This window comes from Oncorhynchus tshawytscha, linkage group LG19 (genome assembly GCF_018296145.1).
Source record: "Oncorhynchus tshawytscha isolate Ot180627B linkage group LG19, Otsh_v2.0, whole genome shotgun sequence".
NCBI lineage: Eukaryota > Metazoa > Chordata > Actinopteri > Salmoniformes > Salmonidae > Oncorhynchus > Oncorhynchus tshawytscha.
Genome location: NC_056447.1, coordinates 41,228,235 through 41,252,474, shown reverse-complemented (window position 1 = coordinate 41,252,474; position 24,240 = coordinate 41,228,235). Strand labels below are relative to the sequence as shown.

The following is a 24,240-nucleotide window of genomic DNA, read 5'->3' as shown; positions in this document are numbered from 1 at the left end:
CAACGGGTGCAGATTTATTTCGACTTTACAGTGCCGGTGGAAAGGCAACAACGAAATGAATGCTTAGTTAGCTATAGTTAACGAGCGAGCTACCTGCTACAAATTATGTCTAGAATTGGTGATGTAGTTTGTCTGTTATTATTTTATACCTGCTGCTGAAATGTCACGTTCTCTCTCGTTGGGCAACGGCCCACTCGCACTGGCGCACACACACAGCACCATAGACATGCACTGAAGGCATAGCTCCCGAGTGACGCAGCGATCTAAGGCACTGCATCTCAGTGCAAGAAGCGTCACTACAGTCCCTGGTTCGAATCCAGACTATCACATCCGGATGTGATTGGGAGTCCCATACACTAAAAAGGAAAGGTTCCTGGAGTATCCTTTAGGGGTTCTTCAAATTGAAACTGTGGGGGAACCCCTGTAAGTTCTTCAAAGAACCCATTTTAATGGGTCCTCGAAGAACCTTTTGAATAACCTTTCTGGGTTACGTTAACTAGCCCCCTGCCCTATTAATAACAATAACCCTAATATTTTAGTTCTCAGTGTTTATTATGATTTTAGTGGCAAAGCAGAATAAAATAATCAAAATATGAGGTTAACTCTGAGCAGAGCCCTAAGTTCAATGGGTATATCCTCTGTCATGTTGACATTAATGTGTTGATATTCTCCGTATCCATATCCATAATGACTTTGCAGTGCATGGTGATCGAACAGCTTTCCTGTTATATTCATCAGAGGTGCAGGGATGTAATTCTACAGATGATTAACAAAATGTGCACACAACAGTATTCATACCTTGGTTTTTGTGGTGAATGTAAAAAACTGTTTTGATAATGGTTTTCATACACATACCTTGTCCATAATGTAGAGGCTTATGGGATATTCATTGAAGAGGTAAGGGAGGAGGATGGTAAATGTGATCTGCATAACATACCAATAGCAATTGACATACAGTTGAAGTCGGAAGTTCACATACACTTAGGTTGGAGTCATTAAAACTCATTTTTCAACCACTCCACAAATTTCTTGTTAATAAACTAGTTTTGGCAAGTCGGTTAGGACATCTACTTTGTGCATGACACAAGTAATTTTTCCAACAATTGTTTACAGACAGATTATTTCACTTATAATTCACTGTATCACAATTCCAATGGGTCAGAAGTGCACATACAGTAAGTTGACTGTGCCTTTAAACAGCTTGGAAAATGACAGAAAATGATGTCATGGCTTTATAAGCTTCTGTTAGGCTAATTGACGTCAATTGGAGGTGTAACTGTGGATGTACACTGCTCAAAAAAATAAAAGGGAACACTAAAATAACACATCCTAGATCTGAATGAATGAAATATTGTTATTAAATACTTTTTTCTTTACATTGTTGAATGTGCTGACAACAAAATCACACAAAAATGATCAATGGAAATCAAATTTATCAACCCATGGAGGTCTGGATTTGGAGTCACACTCAAAATTAAAGTGGACAACCACACTACAGGCTGATCCAACTTTGATGTAATGTCCTTAAAACGAGGCTCAGTAGTGTGTGTGGCCTCCACGTGCCTGTATGACCCCCTACAACGCCTGGGCATGCTCCTGATAAGGTGGCAGATGGTCTCCTGAGGGATCTCCTCCCAGACCTGGACTAAAGCATCTGCCAACTCCTGGACAGTCTGTGGTGCAACGTGGCATTGGTGGATGGAGCGAGACATGATGTCCCAGATGTGTTCAATTGGATTCAGGCCTGGGGAACGGGCGGGCCAGTCCATAGCATCAATGCCTTCCTCTTGCAGGAACTGCTGACACACTCCAGCCACATGAGGTCTAGCATGGTCTTGCATTAGGAGGAACCCAGGAGGAACCCAGGGCCAACCGCACCAGCATATGTTCTCACAAGGGGTCTGAGGATCTCATCTCGGTACCTAATGGCAGTCAGGCTACCTCTGGCGAGCACATGGAGCGGCCCCCCAAAGAAATGCCACCCCACACCATGACTGACCCACCGCCAAACCGGTCATGCTGGAGGATGTTGCATGCAGAAGAACGTTCTCCACGGCGTCTCCAGACTGTCACGTCTGTCACATGTGCTCAGTGTGAACCTGCTTTCATCTGTGAAGAGCACAGGGCGCTAGTGGCGAATTTGCCAATCTTGGTGTTCTCTGGCAAATGCCAAACGTCCTGCACGGTGTTGGGCTGTAAGCACAACCCCCACCTGTGGACGTCGGGCCCTCATACCACCCTCATGGAGTCTGTTTCTGACCGTTTGAGCAGACACATGCACATTTGTGGCCTGCTGGAGGTCATTTTGCAGGGCTCTGGCAGTGCTCCTCCTGCTCCTCCTTGCAAAGGCGGAGGTAAGCGGTCCTGCTGCTGGGTTGTTGCCCTCCTACGGCCTCCTCCACGTCTCCTGATGTACTGGCCTGTCTCCTGGTAGCGCCTCCATGCTCTGGACACTACGCTGACAGACACAGCAAACCTTCTTGCCACAGCTCGCATTGATGTGCCATCCTGGATTAGCTGCACTACCTGAGCCACTTGTGTGAGTTGTAGACTCCGTCTCATGCTACCACTTGAGTGAAAGCACCGCTAGCATTCAAAAGTGACCAAAACATCAGCCAGGAAGCATAGGAACTGAGAAGTGGTCTGTGGTCCCCACCTGCAGAACCACTCCTTTATTGGGGGTGTCTTGCTAATTGCCTATAATTTCCACCTGTTGTCTATTCCATTTGCACAACAGCATGTGAAATGTATTGTCAATCAGTGTTGCTTCCAAAGTGGACAGTTTGATTTCACAGAAGTGTGATTGACTTAGAGTTACATTGTGTTGTTTAAGTGTTCCCTTTATTTTTTTGAGCAGTGTATTTCAAGGCCTACCTTCAAACTCAGTGCCTCTTTGCTTGACATCATGGGAATATCAAAAGAAATCAGCCAAGGCCTCAGAAAAAAATTGTAGACCTCCACAAGTCTGGTTCATCCTTGGTGGCAAATTTCCAGGTACCATGTTCATCTGTACAAACAATAGTATGCAAGTATAAACACCATGGGACCACACAGCCGTCATACAGCTCAGTAAGGAGACGCGTTCTGTCTACTAGAGATGAGCGTACTTTGGTGCAAAAAGTGCAAATTAATCCCAGAATAACAGCAAAGGACCTTGTGAAGATGCTGGAGGAAACAGGTACAAAAGTATCTATATCCACAGTAAAACGAGTCCTATATCGAAATTACACGAAAGGCCGCTCAGCAAGGAAGAAGCCACTGCTCCAAAACCGCCATAAAAAAGCCAGACTACAGTTTGTAACTGCACATGGGGACAAAGATCGTACTTTTGGAGAAATGTCCTCTGGTCTGATGAAACAAATAATAGAACTGTTTGGCCATAATGACCATCATTATGTTTGGAGGAAAAATGGGGAGGCTTGCAAGCTGAAGAACACCATCCCAACCGTGAAGCACGGGGATGGCAGCATCATGTTGTGGGGGTGCTTTATTGCAAGAGGGACTGGTGCACTTCACAAAATAGATGGCATCATGAGGCGGGAAAATTATGTGGATATATTGAAGCAACATCTCAAGACATCAGTCAGGAAGTTAAAGCTTGGACAATGACCCCAAGCATACTTCCAAAGTTGTGGCAAAATGGCTTAAGTCAAGGTATTGGAGTGGCCACCACAAAGCCCTGACCTCAATCCTATAGAAAATTTGTGGGCAGAACTGAGCAAGTAGGCCTACAAGCCTGACTCAGTTACACCAGCTCTGTCAGGAGGAATGGGACAAAATTCACCCAAGTTATTGTGGGAAGCTTTTGGAAGACTACCCAAAACATTTGACCTAAGTTAAACAATTTAAGGCAATGCTACCATACACTCAATTAGTATATGTAAACTTCTGACCCACTGGGAATGTGATGAAAGAAATCAAAGCTGAAATCATTCTCTCTACTGTTATTCTGACATTTCACATTCTTAAAATAAAGTGGTGATCCTAACTGACCTAAGACAGGGCATTTTTTACAAGGATTAAATGTCAGGAATTGTGAAAAACTGAGTTTAAATGTATTTGGCTAAGGTGTATGTACATTTCCGACTTCAACTGTACCTTTGTATGCCTCCTTGTCTGTATCAGTGCAGACACAGACACAAAAGTGAGCAGTTCAGTCATCTGCTCGCAATACATATAGCCTTCAACATATTCTTATAGCCTACATACTCTTACCTCTTTGTTGATTGGTATGCATTGAATTGTGTTCATTTTCTGTTTGAGAAAGATTGGCACAAATATGAAAAGATAGATGGTATCATCATGAAACAATATCAATTTAGATCATTCAAGGGACAAACCTTACATTTTTCAGTTAAGTGCCTGCCACCTGCTGTTCTTTCAAATCAAAATGTTTCAATTGGGCAGTTGGGTTCCTGCAAGAACCCCCACCAACTAAGGAGGTTCCTCGATGAACCCCACCTCGGGTTCTTGGAAGAAACCTTTGGGGGGGATTTTCAGTGCCAAGAATCCAAAGGATCTTCGAAGAACTTTGAGGATCTTAGAAGAACCCTTGTTGAACCCCAAATTTTTGTGTAGGGCGGTGCATAATTGGCCCAGCGTCATCCGGCGTTGGCCAGTGTAGGCCATCATTGTAAATAAGAATTTGTTCTTAACTGATTTGTCTAGTTAAATAAAGGTTAAATACATTAAAAAATATATATAATATCTGCCGGAATTAGTTTGGGGTGCAGGAAACCCCCTGAAGAAAGAAATAGCAGCACCCCCAAACTACTTCTGGCAGCTATGCTTTCAGTGCATGTCTGTGGTGCTGTGTGGTGTGTGCCAGTGCGAATGGGCCGTTGCCCGAGGAGAGAGTGCGTGGCATTTCAGCAGAAGGTATAACACAATGACAGACTGTCACGTTCTGACCATAGTTCTGTTGTTTTCCTTGTTTTAAGTGTTGGTCAGGACGTGAGCTGGGTGGGCATTCTGTGTGTCTAGTTTGTCCGTTTCTATGTATGGCCTGATATGGTTCTCAATCAGAGACAGGTGTTAGTCATTGTCTCTGATTGGGAACCATATTTAGGTAGCTTGTTTTGTGTTGGGGTTTGTGGGTGATTGTTTCCGTGTCTGTGTTTTACACCACACGGTACTGTTTTCGTTATTCACAGTACGTTTATTGTTTTGTATAGAGTGTTCAGTTTGTGTTTAATAAACAATCATGGACACTTACCACGCCACATATTGGTCCTCCGATCCTTCTCGCCTCTCCTCTTCAGACGAAAGAGGAGGAAAACCATTATACAGACAGACTAACTACATCACCAATTCGAAACATAACTTGTAGCAGTTATCTCGCTAGAGAAGGACGGCTCATGTTAACAGAATGGGATCAATGGAATGGAATCAACCACATGGTAACTACGTTTAATTCCATTTACTCCATTCCAGCCATTATTATCCACTGACACATATACACACAGTGCGTTCGGAACTTATTCAGACCCCTTGACCTTTTCATATTTTGTTACGTTACAGCCTTATTCTGAAGTAGATTCAATGAATTGTTTTACTCAATCTACACACAATACCCCATAATGACATTTTTGCAAATTTATTTAAAAAAGTAATGTTTCCATTGATCATCCTTGAGATGTTTCTACAACTTGGAGTCCCCCTGTTGTAAATTCAATTGACTGGACAATATTTGGAAAGGCACACACCTGCCTATATAAGGGCCCACAGTTGACAGTACCTCAAAAACCAAGCCTTGAGGTGGAAGGAATTGTCCGTAGAGCCCCGAGACAGATGTATCGAGGCACAGATCTGAGGAAGGGTACTAAACAATTTCTGCTGCATTGAAGGTCCCCAAGAAAACAGTGGCCTCCATTATTCTTAAATGGGAGAAGTTTGGACCCACCAAGACTATTCCTGGAGCTGGCTGCCCGGGCAAACTGAGCAATCGAGGGAGAAGGGCCTTGGTCAGGGAGGTGACGAAGAACCCGATGCCCACTCTGACAGAGCTCCAGAGTTCCTCTGTGGAGAGGGGGGAACCTTCCAGAAGGACAACCATCTCCGCAGCACTCCACCAATCAGGTCTTTATGGTAGAGTGGCCAGACGGAAGCCACTCTTCAGTAAAAGGCACGACAGCCTTCTTGTAATTTGCCAAAAGTCACCTAAAGGACTCTTAGACCATGAGAAACAAAATGTTCTTGTCTGATGAAACCAAGAGTGAACTCTTGGCCTAAAAGCCAAGCTTCACATCTGGAGGAAATCTGGCACCATCCCTATGGTGAAGCATGGTGGTGGCAGCATCATGCTGTGGGGATGTTTTCAGTGGCAGGGACTGGGAGACTAGTCAGGATCGAAGGAAAGATGAACGGAACAAAAGTACAGAGAGACCCTTGATGAAAACCTGTTCCAGAGCGCTCAGTACCTCAGACTGGGGCGTAGGTTCACCTTCCAACAGGACAACGACTCTAAGCACACAGCTAAGACAGCACAAACGTGGCTTTGGGACAAGTCTCTGAATGTCCTCAAGTGGCCTAGCCAGAGTCCGGACTTGAACCTGATCAAACATCTCTAGAGACCTGAAAATAGCTGTGCAGCAACGGTCCCCATCCATCCTGACAGCTCTTGAAAGGATCTGCAGAGAAAATTGGGAGAAAATCCCCAAATACCGGTGTGCAAAGCTTGTAGTTTCATCCCCAAGAATACTCAAGGCTGTAATCGCTGCCAAAGTTGCTTCAATAAACTACTGAGTAAATGGTCTCAATATTTTTACAAATGTTTTGTGTTTATACATTTTCAAAAAACCTGTTTTTGCTTTGTCATTATGGAGTATTGTGTGTAGATTGAGGGAAAAAATACCATTTAATCCATTTTAGAATAAGGCCGTAAAGTAACAAAATGTGGAAAAAGTCAAGGGTTCTACTTCCCAAATGCACTGTATTTACAAAATAAATGAGGTTTGGAAATGATGCAGACAATTACATTGATGGAAGAATTTGCAATATTAAAGCTGATTTTCCCCACCCCCAATATTTTTTTTTTTGTAAATATGTTTTTTTCAGCCTACATGCTGATGAGCTCTATTGCTGCTGGGTTTGGTCTACTTAGTTCATGGACTTTCCCTCTACTCAAATGTTTTTTGTTCTTTTTTAAGATTGGAATGTCTTGCTTCCTCTTTCATCTCTGCTGACACTACACATGCCAGTTCTCGTATGCGACTTAGCAGGTGTTAAATTAGGCTGCCAAATGCGAGCCAGGCAGAGCTGAGCCCAGTACTTTTGGTTATACAAATTTCACCAACAACAATATCCAATGAAAAATTGTCCAGATAAAATTTTGCTAAGCCAAAAAGCACTATTAACCATATATATTTTAAATATATATATATACATATTTTAAATATCAGGAACCTGTCTTCTGAGATAATTTGTAAAAATCCAAATAACTTCACAGGTCTTCATTGTAAAGGGTTTAAACACTATTTCCCATGCCATAAACAATTAATGAACATGCACCTGTGGAACGGTCGTTAAGACACTAACAGCTTACAGACTGTAGGCAATTAAGGCCACAGTTATGAAAACTTAGGACACTAAAAAGAGGCCTTTCTACTGACTCTGAAAAACACCAAAAGAAAGATGCCCAGGCTCCCTGCTCATCTGTGTGAACGTGCCTTAGACATGCTGCAAGGAGGCATGAGGACTGCAGATGTGGCCAGGGCAATAAATTGCAATGTCTGTACTGTGAGACGCCTAAGACAGCGAGACAGGACGGACAGCTGATCATCCTTGCAGTGGCAAACCACGTGTAACAACACCTGCACAGGATTGGTACATGCGAACATCACATGTGCGGGACAGGTACAGGATGGCAACAACTGCCTGAGTTACACCAGGAACGCACAATCCCTCCATCAGTGCCCAGACTGTCCGCAATAGGCTGAGAGAGGCTGGACTGAGGGCTTGTAGGCCTGTTGTAAGGCAGATCCTCACCAGATATCACCGGCAACAACGTCGCCTATGGGCACAAACCAACCGTCACTGGACCAGACAGGACTGTCAAAAAGTGCTCTTCACTGACGAGTCGCGGTTTTGTCTCACCAGGCGTGATGGTCGGATTTGCGTTTATCGTCGAAGGAATGAGCGTTACACCGAGGCCTGTACTCTGAAGAGGGATCGATTTGGAGCTGGAGGGTCCGTTATGGTCTGGGGCGGTGTGTCACAGCAGGAAATCTCAATGCTGTGCGTTACAGGGAAGACATCCTCCTCCCTCGTGTGGTACCCTTCCTGCAGGCTCATCCTGACATGACCCTCCAGCATGACAATGCCACCAGCGATACTGCTCGTTCTGTGCGTGATTTCCTGCAAGACAGGAATGTCAGTGTTCTGCCATGGCCAGCGAAGAGCCCGGATCTCAATCCCATTGAGCACGTCTGGGACCTGTTGGATCGGAGGGTTAGAGCTAGGGCCATTCCCCCCAGTAATGTCCAGGAACTTGCAGGTGCCTTGGTGGAAGAGTGGGGTAACATCTCACAGCAAGAACTGGCAAATCTGGTGCAGTCCATGAGATGCATTGCATTACTTAATGCAGCTGGTGGCCACACCAGATACTGACTGTCACTTTTGATTTTGACCCCCCCTTTGTTCAGGGACACATTATTTAATTTCTGTTCGTCATGTCTGTGGAACTTGTTCAGTTTATGTATCAAATTGTTGAATCTGGTCATGTTCATACAAATATTTACACGTTAAGTTTGCTGAAAATAAACGCAGTTGACAGTGAGAGGACGTTTTTTTTTGCTGAGTTTATACTTCATGTGATATGACAAGCAGGTATAGTGGCAGGTGGAAAGGCCATTTCTTCAGCAATGTCCAGTGTAGGCCTACATACAGGTCACATGCTAGTGGCTAATGCTACTTCCAGACATTGCGCACAGCATTCAGACCAATTATGCTGATGCTATGCATTGGCCAATGAGAGGCTTTGAATGCACGGGTTGGCCATATTGGCACTCCCCAGAAGAAGCAGTCCTCCAAAGCAGGGTTTCCCATACTTGGTCCTGGGGCCCCCTCTGGGAGCACGTTTTGGTGTTTGCCCAAGCGCTACACAGCTGATTGAAATAACCAACTCAAGCTTTGATTTTTTGAAATCAGCTGTGTAGTGCTAGCTTGGGAAAATAACAAGGGGGGGCAGGACAGTGTGGGAAACCCCGGTTTAGCTCACATAATTTACAAGTATGAATTTCTATAGCATCCAAAATAAAAACAATTACAATAGTGGGGGAATGCCAAGATGGAGGCGCGGTGGTTTCAAAACAGCAACCCTTCAGTCATCTAGTGTATATATAAAATCATTGGTTCAGACCATAGACATTAAAACCAGGTTCAGACCATGGGTAAACAGACTGCAACGTGATTGGCTGAACACGATACCCAACATCTGGAAGAAGCATTAGCCACTAGCAAGGTGGTGAAAAATTGTGTTTTATTCAGACAGTATGCATTATTTTCCAAATTTTCACAAAAATCTATGAGGAAAACGGACACCTTTGCAGCCTAAATGAAGGATGTTCTATGTACGAGCCGGACGCCGGAGAACACAAGTGTCTATTACCGGCTGTGCAGATTACAGTTGGACGTCAGATGACAAACGATATCAGGAATAATAGCTCCATCAGGCAGACAGTTCGGCTGCTCCTTGACAAGAAACTTACTTTGAAAAGGCCTAAGCATCTATCAGTGACATCACCTAACCCCCAGCTCACCAATCCGTACCAAAGAAAAGAGAACAAGCAACATACTTAAAATCAGGAAAAGTGATTTATTCTAAGAAATGTACAGTATAGAAAATACGTCATCTATTTCCAAAATAATCTATGTCTTAAAAACTTGTGAACATAAAACTGGAACATACGGGGCCTTTTTGATGCCGCCATGCTACGGAGGTAAATGTCTACTGCTTAAAACAACCAGACATCACATGTATATTAAAAACAAGTTAAAACATGTACAAAATGTAAAAGAGCAAATAAATATGATTCACATTTAATCCAATCTAGACATTTTACTAGTGCAGACAAACTGGATGACAGCAGAGTAGAGGCATACAGACTTCCATGTCTTGTGCAGTCAACACAATCAAAGACAACAAAGCTGCATAACAGTATCACAACCTCACAGACCATTTACAACTACACTGTCCTTCATACATGGACAGCGCAAGTGAACACACTACCTCCGAGAAGACCTCATATCTAGCTAATACTAAAAATGAAAATTCCTTAGTAAGTAAAACGGCAATACATCCTTGTACAGAATCGTGGGACACATTTTGTCTCACAGCTAGTATTTTCCTATATTCATCCCTCCTTGACCACATTTCCTTTTAATGCCATAGATGTCTATCAATGAGGGGGCTACGCTGCCAGCTCTATGCTGTCTAACACTAACACTATTCAATAGAAGCACAGGGCTCAGGTTGTCTAGACTCACCTGTGGCAGGAAGGCATGCAATCTATACAGCTGGTAAGACGAGATCATATATGAAAAGAGCCCTTTTCTGTCGACCTCAGACATATGCCCAATCATTCACCACACCCCCTAGTGACACAAGTAACCTTACAATCAAAGGTCTCATGGAAGGGAAAAGTATACATAGTCATGAGCTTTTGTAGCAAAGTAATACAAGGCCATGTGTGTGCTGGGGTCTGAGTGAGTGAATGACTGAGTAGAGGGACTTAGTGGATGCCAGAGGACTGGCTATGAGGTAGATTCATTTGTTGTCATCGCTATACCTGTGGGGTTCACAGGTGCAACAAGGATTTAAGATGGGGAAGAGTTCAATTCACACAGATAAATTGTTGATAGACGCATCACTCGCCGATGCATGGTGGCAATGACAAAAGCTACAATATTAAAATGAAAAACAAAACCCAAACAGAAATCAAATGGGTTGACAGTAAGCAAGACCGCCATTGTCACAAAGAGGACCAAAAATAACAGAACCTTGCAAAAACAATATTGGTTTATCAGTCGTCACAAAATTAGGTTAATTAATTTGTCGCTATTCCAGTCATGTTTTCTTGTGGTGCTTCTTCTTCAAATAATTCATTAAAATACCCGTATAGAACTGTACACCCTGAGGACATATTAAGTTCATTGAATTGGGGAGGAGGAAGCACTAACGTAAAGAAATAATCACGCATGGGTGTGATTGTAGACAATCTTTACCGTTCCAAATAAAATAAACACCACAAATAAATGAGCTACAATAGGATTACCATTTTAGGTGACATTTTTCAACAAAATGTATGGAATGCAATACATGACATTGAACCAAATAAAAATAATTGGGCTGGAAGGGTGACAACATGAATATAGAAAAACAAATACATCAATTGTTGATTCCAACTCTTGTTCACTTTGTGTGTATGTGCATATGCCAACCAGCTGGGCACATGGAAGTGTGGTGAACCAACCCACAAAAGACCCCAGTTTTTGTGACAGAGGACACCTACAGTGAAGAGTTATACTTAATAATATATTCATATATACACATGGTAACAAGCACCAACAAAGAATCCAAGGCCACTAAATTCCAGTAGTTGTAGACTATCCCTAGTGCATAGCAGAGAAGGCTCTCTGCAGGTCTGAAATAAAATACATTCTCATAGTGAAGGCAGTCTTGAAGGATGCATAAAATTACACCGGAACAGCAAGAAAAGCTGTGTTTTAGTTGAGGTGAAAATGGACAGAAAGCTCCCCTTTTCAGAACGGTTTCCTTTTTCCGAAAGGCAATCCTCCATCATCTTCTGTCCCGTCACATGGCGGGGCTCCTGTGCTGTTCATCTATCTACATATATCGAACTCATTCACACATACATTCAACATGAAGGAAACAAAGGCAACTGCAAGGCATGTGTGTGTGTGTGTCTGTCGACAGGGTTCTGATGACGGCTTCTCTACAGTCTCAAAGTACCTCCTTTTCTACACCTGAGTCTAAAAACATTTGGAGACGAAAATGAAAAAAAACCACAAAGTAACACCAGTGCTCTCCTCTTACCACACCAGCTCCTTTTGTCCATAGAGAGGCTCTGAGAAGACCAGGCTGGAAGTCCATAGAGAGCTATAGACAAGGGGGAGAGCCTTCTCCAGACAAATCCAGTGTGAGAGAAAATAATTTAAAAAGGTCAAACAGAGCACCACAATCAGACCATGTCAATAGACCACTTAAAGCCTGTGTTTACACAGGCAACCAGCCTGCAGACAGAGAAACAGGGTCTCCAGATGTTCTTGCTGGCCAGGCCTAGAGGGAGGGACCAGCTATACAGTCTGAACTTGACTGGGAGTCCACAGGCATGAAGACAGACAAAGCCATGTCTCTGCACAGGCAGTCTCAGGGAGGGTTCCACACAAAGCAGGCAGACATCCCCAGGGGCAAAGAACTCATTCCCTAAAGAGACTCCAATAAATGTGTCTCCATTGCCTGTATCACTCTGCACATCTCCTGTCCGATGCAGTGGGAGCCCTACTTACTGGTGCCCTTGAACACAGACAGAGGACAGAGCCCATTTTGAACCGCTCCGCAGCAGAGAACATCATTGTTCCGACAGCAGTCACATTTAAAGTCTTAAGACAGGAGAGACACAGGCAAGCACACAGGTTGTCGTCATGGATGATATGCAGGCACCAATTTGTGTAAAGGTTTTGTTGCATTTGTCCTTTACCTGAATTGTGGAGAAAAGAAATGAAACAAGAATATCAACCATTGAAACTAGGACTGTGGCGGCCATGACATTTTGTCAGCCGGTGATTTTCAAGCAAATAACTGCCGGTCTCATAGTAATTGACCGTTAATTAACAAACACATTTAGTATCTCCTGGCTTCCACAGTCTGATGTGGACCTTTCGAACATCTACATTTTAAAAAGTCTAACAAATCTATTTAATACAGCCTAAACCATCACAATAAATCCATTATTTATTTTAGACGGGTCTAAAGAAACATGATATGAAGAAAATGTAGTCTATTTCATACAGAGTTGTCCTTATGTTAGGCCCTGATACAGCAGACAATATTTGCTTAGAATTCCGTAGCATTATTTTATAGTATGAAGAATACAATAGAAAGGATATTTTCTCCAAATGATTTGAGGGAGGGCGCACATGCAGCTATTCTGTGTTGAGCGGTTAACAAAGAAACAGGTGCCCCTATACGGTTAATTTAGAGTTATTTATGCAACTTTTGATTTTTAATACATAAGGCTGCATGATGCGACTAATGATGATCTGAAAAAAGTTGCATGAAAGGCATGAGCTCTGCTTAGCTTTTCGCACAGGCTGTACACATTTCATCAGTCTCTCATTCACAATTTGACAAGCACTTGATAATGCCTTGAATTTCCTGGATGCATCCCCTTTGTGTGACCGTAATGCCCTCTAAAAGAATCCATGCCTTTTATGGCCAGTGGCCGTTGTGTCCTTGGGCGGAATATAATCATTATAATTTCCAGGCTGCGTGCCCCTGAAGCACCTCTCATTCACCTCAAATCTTAGACAATGCCCGTCAAGTGATCGGGTCCTTCTCACAATCTACAAGTGAAGACACACATCGGGGACGCAACTGCACGTGTTCTTATCAAATGCCGAGGAGCATATTGAAGACGTTGGAAGAACTGTCCATATTTACTTTTTGTCAGCCAACAAGATGAGTAGGCCTAATGAAAGCAAAAGCACTAGGCTATGTCAATCTACTATCCCCCATAGTACAAAAGTTGACCTATTCTATTGGTCAATTTGTCCTTCTGTGCGAAAAATAAATATTCCAAACATATCCCTCGACTGTCCCAGGCTGCGATAGATCCTAAATTCATACAAACAATAGCATCAAAAAACCTTTCAAAGGCAATGAGGCTAATGCAACAGATCAGAACGATTAGCTTAAAATGTTGATCAACTATTAGGCTATTTCTTCACATTATAAGTGCAGCAATGCGCACATGGCAGTAGGCTACAAGAGTGAATGTTCCAAAATCCAATCAATCAGCGGGAAAATACCATTCTCAAAGGTGACCACAAATGCAATTATGCATATAATGCTTTTAGTATTATCTTCCCCAAACTTGAAACTCATGTGCTGCGTATGTATGCCAGGTAGGGTTTACACCCGTTGTAAATAGGATTAATGTGCTTAAGTGGCCAAATAAGATCTTTAAAATTAAGTTGTGATACAAACCGTATCAAAACATATAGGCCTATTGGCTAGGCTACATGAGGTGCGTGACTATGATTTGAAAAAGTTGAGGAGAAAAAAGGGCAGGAGCTGTGTCTTGCCTTACTGCACACAAGCCGGGCATCATTCAGGTAGGCTACCGCACGGCAAGCGGTAACCGGAGTGCCAAGTTTAAGACCAAAAGGCTCCTCAACAGCTTCTACCACCAAGCCATAAGACTGCTGAACAATTAATAAAATCGCCACTGGACAATTTACATTGATGGACCCCCCCCATTTTGTACACTGCTGCTACTCGCTGTTAATTATCTATGCATAGGCACTTCACCCCCACCTACATGTACAAATTACCTCAACTAACCTGTACCCCCGCACACGGACATGGTACAGGTGCCCCCTGTATATAGCCTCGATATTGTTATTCTTATTGTGTTACTTTTTGTTTTAGTCTACTTGGTAAATATTTTCTTAACCAACAGTGCATTTCAAGAAGAGTTAAGGGCTTGTAAGTAAGCATTTCACGGTAAAGTCTACACTTGTTGTATTCGGCACATGTGACAAATAAAGTTTGATTTGATTTTGATATCGATTCACAAGTGATAATATAAAATTCACAAGCGATAGGCTAATATTGGTCACCCATCAGATTGTTCTTGAATTAATCTTGTCTTTACATATACTAAATAATATGTGTGAAATTTGTTTTGATTTAAAATGGACCATTATCATGCGCCTGTTGGGGCAGGGGTTCATTTTCATGCTAGGTAGGCTATACTCTTGTTGTAAAGCGAAGCAATGTGCTTAATATTAGTAAAGTTGAGAAAATATAGTAGGCCTAGCCTTTAGAAAGCTAATGGAATCCTCCTCTTCTTAATAGAGGCCATCAAAACTAAGTTCTCACACAATTGCATAGCCTATAGAAATGTTGAGCAAGATGAGCTCATGGGCTCATAAATTGTTTGATTTTCAAATTACATTTGCATTGGTGTCAGAGTGATTAGAGGGACAATAGAGTGCTGAGTACCAGGCAGTTAGCAAGTTTGGTAGTCTACTAATGACCATCAGCAGCATCAGAGCTTGGAGAAGCCTGGTTACCGTGACTAAACAGTTACGTGGAATTTAACCTGCGGTCATGTCTCGTGACCGCCAGTTTATCAGTAATACGGTCACCGTAACAGCCCTAACTGAAACATGACGTGATTTATTGAAATATTGATTGGTGAAATCTGTTACGAATGTTTTGTAATGTTTTTAAAATGTACAACTGCCTTAATTTTGCTGGACCCCAGGAAGAGTAGCTCCTGTCTTGTCAGCAGCTAACGGGGATCCAAAATAAATACAAAATACACCATTGAATAGTCACTTACCCTGCTTCCACAGAGTTGCTTAAACTCCCTGTTTACTGCTGGGACCACTGGGAGACATCATCTGCTGCCTACAAGATGACATAAGATAAAACATCAATAACCTATCTATTTTCAACCATATTTTTAGCAGGGAGTCCCCAATTGAGATCAAGGTCTCTTTTGCAAAAAAGCCCTACAAGGGAGCCCTGCAAAGGAATGAACAATTAGAATCTTCAGCGTAGCTCTTTCTTACCCTGGGTGAAGGAAGTGTTCAGGTGCCAGGCCTCTCTGCTGGACCGTCATGCCTTGGAAGTGGCCTTCAGTCTGGGGGTGTCTGTAAATGGCCATGCGGGTCTGTCCCGGGTGAAAGGGCAGGTGCTGGGGCCGCTGCAGGGCCTCCATGAGGTGAGGGTGGGGTCTTTGGGGAGTGTAGTGTCCACTAGGAAAGCCAGGCTGGCTAGGGTATGGAGGCCGAGAAATCATGTGGGGGGGTGGGGCCCCACCCTGCTGCATCCCAGGATGCACTGCTCGGGGGTCGTACAGGAAGTTGGCCACTTGAGGCAGGGGCTGGGAACTCCAGCGGCGTGCAGCAGCGTTGTGGCTGTCCAGGTCCAGGATCTCTTTAGGGCTCTCTGGCCGCTCTGAGGTCTCCTCCACCCGAGCATGCTGAGGCTTCATTGGGCTGCTCTCCTTCCCCGCAGAGCCTCCATGGAGGCCCTCGGGCAGGAGACTTGGGGACATCAAGCTGACACCGGAGCCCTCAGAGCCCAGGGGGGAGCCCATGCTGCTGCCCTCCTTCAGGCACCCATTGACCTTGGCACTGGCTGCAGACAGGTAGGTGTTGGAGGGCATGGGGTGGCGAGGCTGGTATTGCTGCTGCCTATGCCACTCCTCAGGTGGGTAGCCCCCCCGGCTGTTGCCCTGGGGCTGGGGGTATAAGTGTTGCTGCTGGTACTGGGGGTACATGTTGGTGTGGCCCTGGAGATGCTGCTGCTGGGCCATGTGGTATGGATAGGAAGCTCCTTGCTGGTGGTAGGTGGGGTAGCCGGCAGGGTTATGGTTTGGGTTCATGGTCTGGGGCATAGCTTGGTTTGGGTAAGGCTGCCGATTTGAAGGGGGCATGGGCCTGCCCATAGGTTGACCATAGTGTGGATGTGTTGGGCTGCCCACGGCTCCAGCAACCTGACCCGGAGAGTGGGGAGGCATGGCTGGGATGTGACCAGGTGCTGGTCCCCTTGGCCCCAGACTGCCCTGGTTACCAAACTGTGTCTGTTGCACATTGGGACTGAACGGCTGTTGTTTATAGATGCTGTTGGGAGGTCCAGACTTCATCATGCTGGGGTTACCAGAGCTGCCTCCAGAATCCCTTCTGCTAGTGGGCTCGCTGGGCCTCTGGTCTCCATGGTCGGCTGGGCTGGGCTGGGGAGGCAGCTGGGACACAGGGTGGCTGGGGGGCAGGGAGGTGAAAGGGGCTGGCTGTGGTGGACCAGGGCCAGGCTGGGCCCCTTGGGGGGTGCATTTTGGCATTCCATGCATGGGGCTTGGCTGTGGACCACGTTGAAGGGGATTCTGAGCCACATGTGGAAGTGTGTTCTGAGGGCTTTGGGATCCTTGCTGTGGGGCTTTCTGACTGATATGTTGAAGGATGTTTTGTTGCTGTGCATTCTGGATCATGTGTTGATGGGCATTCTCTGGGATTTGCCGAGTGGGGATCTGGGTTATATGCTGTGGAGCATTCTGGGAGTGCGGAGAGTTCTGGGAGGGAGGTGAATTGTGGGGGTGTGGAGGAGGAACAATGGAAGGGTTGTTCTGTTGAGTGGGAGTCTGGCAGACAGACTGTCCTCTTCTCTCCCCCTCCTGGTTGCCGGTTGTCTCTGAGCTCTGTGGGTGTCCCGGCCCAGACACAGCCTGCTCCCCGGTCCCGCTACCCCTCTCCTGTGATCTGCCCAAGTTTGGAGCCGAGGGGCTCTGCATGCCCCCAGTGGGGTGACTGGGAGGCTCTGTGGAACGATCCTGATCAGACTGGACGGGGGTTATCCGCGTTCCTGCATGGTTGTTGTTGGTCGTTTTGTGATCTGATGTGAACTCTGTTAGGACAGAGAATATAGAGGAAGGATGTTACAGTGAACACAAAGGATCCATTTGTTGAACATCTGAGTTTATGCCTCTACAGACGGAGAACATGTTCTATTACTTTTCAAGACACAGACTCAAACTTAACACCATCTTTGATTATATTTGTTCAAGAAATGTTTAGGGTTTGTCCTTTAAATAAAACATCTTCTTGCTAGTGTAGTTGCAGTGTGATGACATGTCATCTCAGTTCCACCCTCAAAGCAAGCCGCGAGACTTCATTGAAGTGATGAATACTTAGTCACTTACTGTGAAAAATTATTAACATCACATTGCAAAGAGACAGTTTGCTTATGAAATATAGTCAGAACTCCAGACAAGTCTGAATATAATTTTTTGGGGAGGTAGACGAGGATCCAAGTTGATTTTCATAAAGCTTAGAGGGAGAGTTGTAAAGCAAAGAAGATCATTCCTACCTTTGGGCTGCATGTCTGCGTGATGGGCAGGCTGGCTATCTGGGCCATCGTCTCTGACAGGACGCAGCAGGTGAATTTCAGGGGGAGGTGGGTGCTGCGAGGGCTGAGCTTGAGTTGGTGCGCTGCCAGCTCCCTGTGGGGGCTGCTGCTGAAGGTTGCCCATGAGCTGGCGCGAGGAGCCAGCAGGGAGTCCGGTGGAGGAAGCAGACAGCTGCTGCAGGGCAATCATCTCTGGGCTCTCCAGCATGGAGGCCAGACGCTGCCGTGAGTCCTGATGAGGCATGGGAGGCCGCAGGGCCATGGGCCCCGGGGAGGTGCTGATGCCACAGGGCATCCTGTACTGGCTATTTGGGGGTGGGGGGTACCCTCCAGGGCCACCAGGCTGCTCTGGCCAGGGTTTGGGGCCCATGGGACGTGGACCCCCATGAAAATAGGGGTGCTGCTGGTGGTTAGCCATATTCTGCTCCTGCATCCCAGGTCCACTGGGCCTCTGCTGGCCTTGGTGGTTCATCCCTGACCACATGCTAGGAGGCACGCCCATGCCTGGACGAAAGGCAGGGTAGTTGTGTTGTGGTGGGACGTCAGGCCCGGGGTAACGGTTCCCACCGGGGTGCATGGGGTGGCCGTCGGTGCGCTGGCGGGACGGGTACATGTTGCCTTCGGGCGTGGGGGTGCAGAGGCCCCCAGACTGGAGGGCCACAGGTCGGGGGCCCAGTGAGGGGCCGTGGGTGGGACCCATGTAGGGGTGCTGCTGCTGGTGGTGCTGGGGATGGAGAGGCCGGCCATCAGGCCCCACCTGGTATCTAGGGCCAATGTGGTGACCATCCCCCAGGTGTGGCTGGAATACAAGGACATCTATCAGTATGTCTGCATAGCAGCAAATATAACCAACCAACGGTGACAGAGCAGTAACACACAAAATATTGTTCAGCTTGAGCACACTGTGAGCAGAGCAGATAAGATAATTCCTCATCAGATATGTGAAAACTCCATGGGATCGTTTTCTTATCTGATCTCACCTGCATGTTGTAATGTTGAGGCATGTGGTGAGCATTGGGGTCTCCAGGCCGGGGCATGTGTCCCTGTCCAGGGTGAGGGTAGGCGTAGCGGGGGTCCATGGCCATCCTCTGACCATACATGTGTGGACCAGGGGGGTGCTGGAGCTGCTGCAGAATGGATGACAGTTCAATATATTATGTCTAAAATGTCATGCATTTATCTGTCCTCATCTAAAATTACTCTTTAACTGTTTTTCTCTTTATTAACTCCTACTGAAGTACTAAAGCACTATCTCCTATGTGAAATATTGTTTGACATGCCTGGCCTCCCTTTAAGCCTAAAAAAGAACTACATATCAAATAAGCGTTCCTAGCTACCTGCTGTGCTGGGTGGTATAGATTCCCAGGGTGGGGTTGTCCATGTGGCATGCTGTGGGGGTGTGGGTGTCTGTTGGTCCAGTGGGTGGGAGGGGGAGGCTGGGCCACCTTGTTCCCCTCCTCCATGGCGGTGCTGCCCTTGCCCCCTGGATGTGTCCGTTTGCGCGAGGCATGCTCAGTGGCTCGGCCCAAGCGCTCTGGCCCCGCCTGTTTGGGGCCTTTGCTCCGCCTCTTCTCCTTGCGGTCTTTCTCGCGGTCCTCACCACACACGTGGAACTCTTCGTCCGTGTCACCGTCCTCCGACGGCAAGTGCTTGAGCAGGGCTCGGCTGAAACAGCGCTCCAGGGACTCCGCCATGATGCTGTACTCTGCCGAAAAACACAGACAGGCACACAGGGCTCATTCATCTGGCCAGTTAAACACAGACCCATATATCAGAGTATCATCTGAATGCCATTGCATAGACACACCCCAGCGTTGGGCGACAGGCTGACCAGCCCAGAGGGCCGTAGTGTGGTTGACCCCTGGCCCCAGTGCCTCTCCCTGGGGAGAGCATTCAGACAGATGGATGACCCCAGACAGGGGGCTTAGCTAGGGGCTGGAATGTCTCTCTGGCAGGCAGGCAGGCAGGCAGGCAGGGTCTGGTGCACTGGAGCACAACTCAATCCCTCCCCATTCATCACTGTCAAATCTGTTAAGGCCAGAGCCACATTACAGCCCAGCTCTCCCCCAAAATGCTCTCCTCCTCCACTTAATCAAATTTATCTATTTCACATTCATAATTGAAGTCCAATGTCAATCCCAAAAAATATTTTTCACATGCTAGAGGCATTTGAGGGACATCATGCGTGAGGTTAAGGTCAAAATGAAGTGTGTGTATTTACCACTGTCTTCCCCATTGTACTCCATGCAATTCTCAAACATGAGCTTCACATCAGACACAAACTCCTCCTTGGCGATGTACTCCCCTTCATTCAGCTTCCTCTCGATGGTGGACAGGTCCATCGGAGTCTGAGGAGAAATCAGGGCTAACATAAATTGCTACTTGTGGAATGGATGACATCAAATTAAAATGTGAAAAAAACTCATAACCGAGGCATCTAACCTTCATTTGACAAAGTTTGGACCCGTCTTTTTCACTGTGATTTCGCTCACCTGAATGATCTCATTATAGTTGGGGGCATAGGATTCATCCACAGGCTCCAAGAAAGGCCAGGAGTCTTTGTGGGCTTTCAGGGCCTCCAACACTGTGGAGAACAGTTGTAGTCAGAATAGAGGCACCATCCTGGCTAACTGTCCAGAAGAATCTGCAGCAGGTCAATATGCTTCACACATACAGATATGATACAATGATGATTGCATAGACGACAGGGCATATTATTTTACTTTACCTTTGTACAACGCTGTATAATCATCATCAATTTCATAGCTGCAATAAAAGATTGAACATTTTCAAAACAAATCCATACTCTCCATAAATGACCAGTACTCTAGTGTTGAGTGGTAGTGTGCTCTTACAACGCTTTCGTCCTGCGGGCACGTTGGATGGGTGAGTGGGGTTCCAGGTGCAGCAGTTCGGGGGGCAGGTCCTTCCCCTGGGATATCAACCAGGCCTTCTCCTCACGCAGCTTCCGCCGCCGCGCTCGCTCTAGGGGACACAGCAGAACACGGGAACCACAATGAATTACACACAACAGCATAAAGAATAGTGCACCAACGCTAGTGGTACTTCCTAGCCTCCTTACAGTTTCAAGGGCACTTGTTGCCCATCCGGCAATCTGCTGGTTCGCAGAGTCCATAAAAACCAGGCATAACATCACGAGAGACTGAAGGAGTTCGGGGAAGAGTGATTTATCAACCATCTTCTTGCAGGCATAGCTGATCAAAAGATGAGACAGAGGAGCACATATTGCTTTATCTTTCAACATGAAAGGCCGCCCCCTGCTGTGCGGATTAAAAGATGGGGGGTTGAGGCTCCGATCCACCCGAGACCAGGCAGCTCAGCCGGTCCTGCTGTTCATCTATAATACATTCATGAGGGTCGTTCAGCAGTTAATTAACCGTTGACAGATGACATCAGACAGAGGAAGAGACTCCTGTGATTCAAAGGGCTCAACATTCCCACTCTTAGCCCAATGCGGCACAGATGTAGGATCTTAAATTTGAACTTATGCTACTCAGAATTTTCCTGCACTGCAAGAAATGCAGATGAGCTTCTTGATGTACAGAAATAGTCTGAAAAGCCACAGTAACACACTGTTACATGCGGACCACACCGCGCGTGCATGTTGATTTTGTCCACCCACACCAGACGCGATCATGACACGCAGGTAGAAATACGAAAAGCATGAAATATTTATGGCAATTTACCTAGCTAGCTTGTGTTGATAGCTAATTTGTATTGGGATATAAACATTGGGTTGTTATTGTACCGTAAATGCACAAGGTCCTCTACTCTGACAAGTAATCCACAGATAAAAGGGTACAACAAGTACGTATCTAGTAGTTGCTCCTCCTGACTTCATATGGTGGTTGGCAACCAACTTTAAGGTGCATTATCACCACCAACTGGACTGGAGTGTGGATCTTTCAATCACCCACGTAGGTATATGCTCCTAAAAACCAATGAGATTAGAGGCAGGACTTGCAGCACGTCAAGTGTCACAAATAGAACTAAATTCTATTTTACCACAGGCTACAAAGATGCTCGTTGACGCGGGTGCAATGATTGAATAACGTGCGTGTACATTTATTTTGCAACACCCGCGCACGCGAGCGGTGTGGTCAGCATGTTATATTAATTAAGAGTAGTAGTACTTTTGATGTAGCTTACTTTTAGCCAGCTAATAACCTAACTACCGATCAAGCAACATTATGGACTAAATGTTAAAATCCTGTTGCTGCAGGATTATTTTGCTGTGACAATATAGGTCAAATTAAGATCCTACCCTGGTATAATTCACAACCAGGGGCAGTGGCAACGGTACCGGCAATAAAAATGCAGAGGTGTGCGCGAGTTTGGCTGTCCTTTAGAATCCATCATGTCGTCTTTGATCCCGGAGTCTATTAGTGTAACACTCCGAGCCTCACCCAGTCTACCCCTCCCAGCTCCACTACTCACCCTCCACAGCTTTGACTCTCTCCTGCTCCTCTCTCTGACGCTCCTCCTGAAGCAGCATCTCCTCCTCTCGTTTCTGCTCTGCCAGCAGGGCCTGCCTGTCCATGTCCACATCCCTCTGTTTCTGCTGCTCCACGTCAGCTATGGCTTGCAGCGTGTCCTGGACACACAGGAAACTATCAGTCCACTGGGTCTCACAGGAGACAGGACACACTAAGAACACCAAGAACCATCTATACACAAACACACAGCTGGTCTCACCTCCTCCTCTTGGCTCATGCGTTTCTCAGAGAGCCGGTAAGAGCTGCGTACTGGGGTGGGGTCCAGCAGCCTCTGCTTCTGCTCATTCTCCTGGAGAGGCAAAATAATCAAGATTAAAACACAAACAAGTGGGTTCGTTATTCACACTTGTAAAAAAATTAATAACACGCAGTCGCATTGATCAAGTAATGCTTCCACGGGAGCCAAAACCCAAGCAGACCCTGGGGAATCCTCTTTGCTCTTCCAGCAGAGCTGTGAGGAGAGGGTTCACATGCCCTTTGGCAATTCAGGCTCTGTTCCTCCCCACCCCCTGACTACCCCACTTTAAACCACACCTACCGCGCTACCCACCACCCAGGGGGTCTCTGACTAACCAAACTCCTCCATGCTCCCCGTGATATTAATAATCAAATGTAACAATTACCACTAAAAGCCAGGGGAGTGGGGGTGGGTTGTTTCTTGTGTGTGTTCATTTGCAAACAGATCGTAGCATTGCCACTTCATGAAAAAGCCTATATTGCAGCAATTACTAAGTAAGTTACATGATTTTTTTTGTTCCCAAATCCTGTCCATGAGTATCAAAATTGGTCACAGAATATAACCCGTTAACATTTATACACAGACTACAACATGGAAGAAAAAAACTACAGAAGGAAGCTGCAGTCAGAGCGGAGCCCTCTGGGCTAGGGAGTTTCTATATCTATGTCAGGGAATTGGCTTGGTGCTTCCTGTCAGAGCCCATCAGATGACCGGGCCTGTGAACACCACCAGGGCTAGCCCCTTTCCCCTTTTAGAGTTCTGCCTGCCAGCAGCATGTGAACATGTTTGAGCAAGGCAGATAGCTCCACTGGTGCTTATGGCCGCCGCCACCACAACTAGAGGGGGTGTCAAAGTGCTGAATAAGCTACAGCTCCCATCCCCCAGTCTTCTCTCTCTGCACCGCAGCACCAGCATGTCCCGGGGCTCCTCTGCTCTGCATTACCCACAGCACTTAATACCACACAGGAGATGGAGTGCCTCTGGTGTCGCCACTTAAGTGGTCGCCAATACTGTAGCGCATAGGGCCGTCAATCAAGAGGCTCCATCCCACCTCAAGGTGAGTGCCTGCCTCCCGTCAGCTCCCCTCCCAAATGGCTGTGATGGCCAGGGCTGTGGACGGGAACTGGAGGAATCCACGCTAGTGTGCGCTCACACACGCTACACATACTCTGTACTGCCAGAGCCTGCACCCGGTGGGAAGGGAATGTTCAGCAGCTTGAGAACTGTGAATATGTCCAGAAAGATCCCAGCCAGGCATGCTGGCCGTGAAGGACAGGTCACCATTGGGTGATCATTAGAGAATGACCCCATGCCGACAGAATGGCCAA

General features: G+C 46.1%; 1 protein-coding gene across 2 annotated transcripts in view; it reads right to left on the bottom strand.

Annotated features, from left to right (window-relative positions):
- Nucleotides 1-9,794: 9,794 nt before the first annotated feature.
- LOC112218773 (cat eye syndrome critical region protein 2) overlaps nucleotides 9,795-24,240 on the bottom strand; it is a 49,678-nt gene continuing 35,232 nt past the window's right edge. Inside the window, exons 8-19 of one of the 2 annotated variants that reach the window (XM_024379895.2) lie at nucleotides 22,874-22,963; nucleotides 22,616-22,772; nucleotides 21,013-21,142; nucleotides 20,886-20,923; nucleotides 20,650-20,741; nucleotides 20,379-20,505; nucleotides 19,495-19,862; nucleotides 19,138-19,281; nucleotides 18,119-18,956; nucleotides 15,823-17,656; nucleotides 15,591-15,658; nucleotides 9,795-12,719 (exon numbers count right to left, since the gene is read on the bottom strand). In XM_024379895.2, the coding sequence (XP_024235663.1) occupies nucleotides 15,610-15,658; nucleotides 15,823-17,656; nucleotides 18,119-18,956; nucleotides 19,138-19,281; nucleotides 19,495-19,862; nucleotides 20,379-20,505; nucleotides 20,650-20,741; nucleotides 20,886-20,923; nucleotides 21,013-21,142; nucleotides 22,616-22,772; nucleotides 22,874-22,963 (3,867 nt within the window). In that variant the 3' untranslated portion in view covers nucleotides 9,795-12,719; nucleotides 15,591-15,609. Of the gene's footprint in view, nucleotides 12,720-15,590; nucleotides 15,659-15,822; nucleotides 17,657-18,118; nucleotides 18,957-19,137; nucleotides 19,285-19,494; nucleotides 19,863-20,378; nucleotides 20,506-20,649; nucleotides 20,742-20,885; nucleotides 20,924-21,012; nucleotides 21,143-22,615; nucleotides 22,773-22,873; nucleotides 22,964-24,240 lie in introns of both variants that reach the window. The other variant, XM_024379894.2, reaches the window with a different exon arrangement.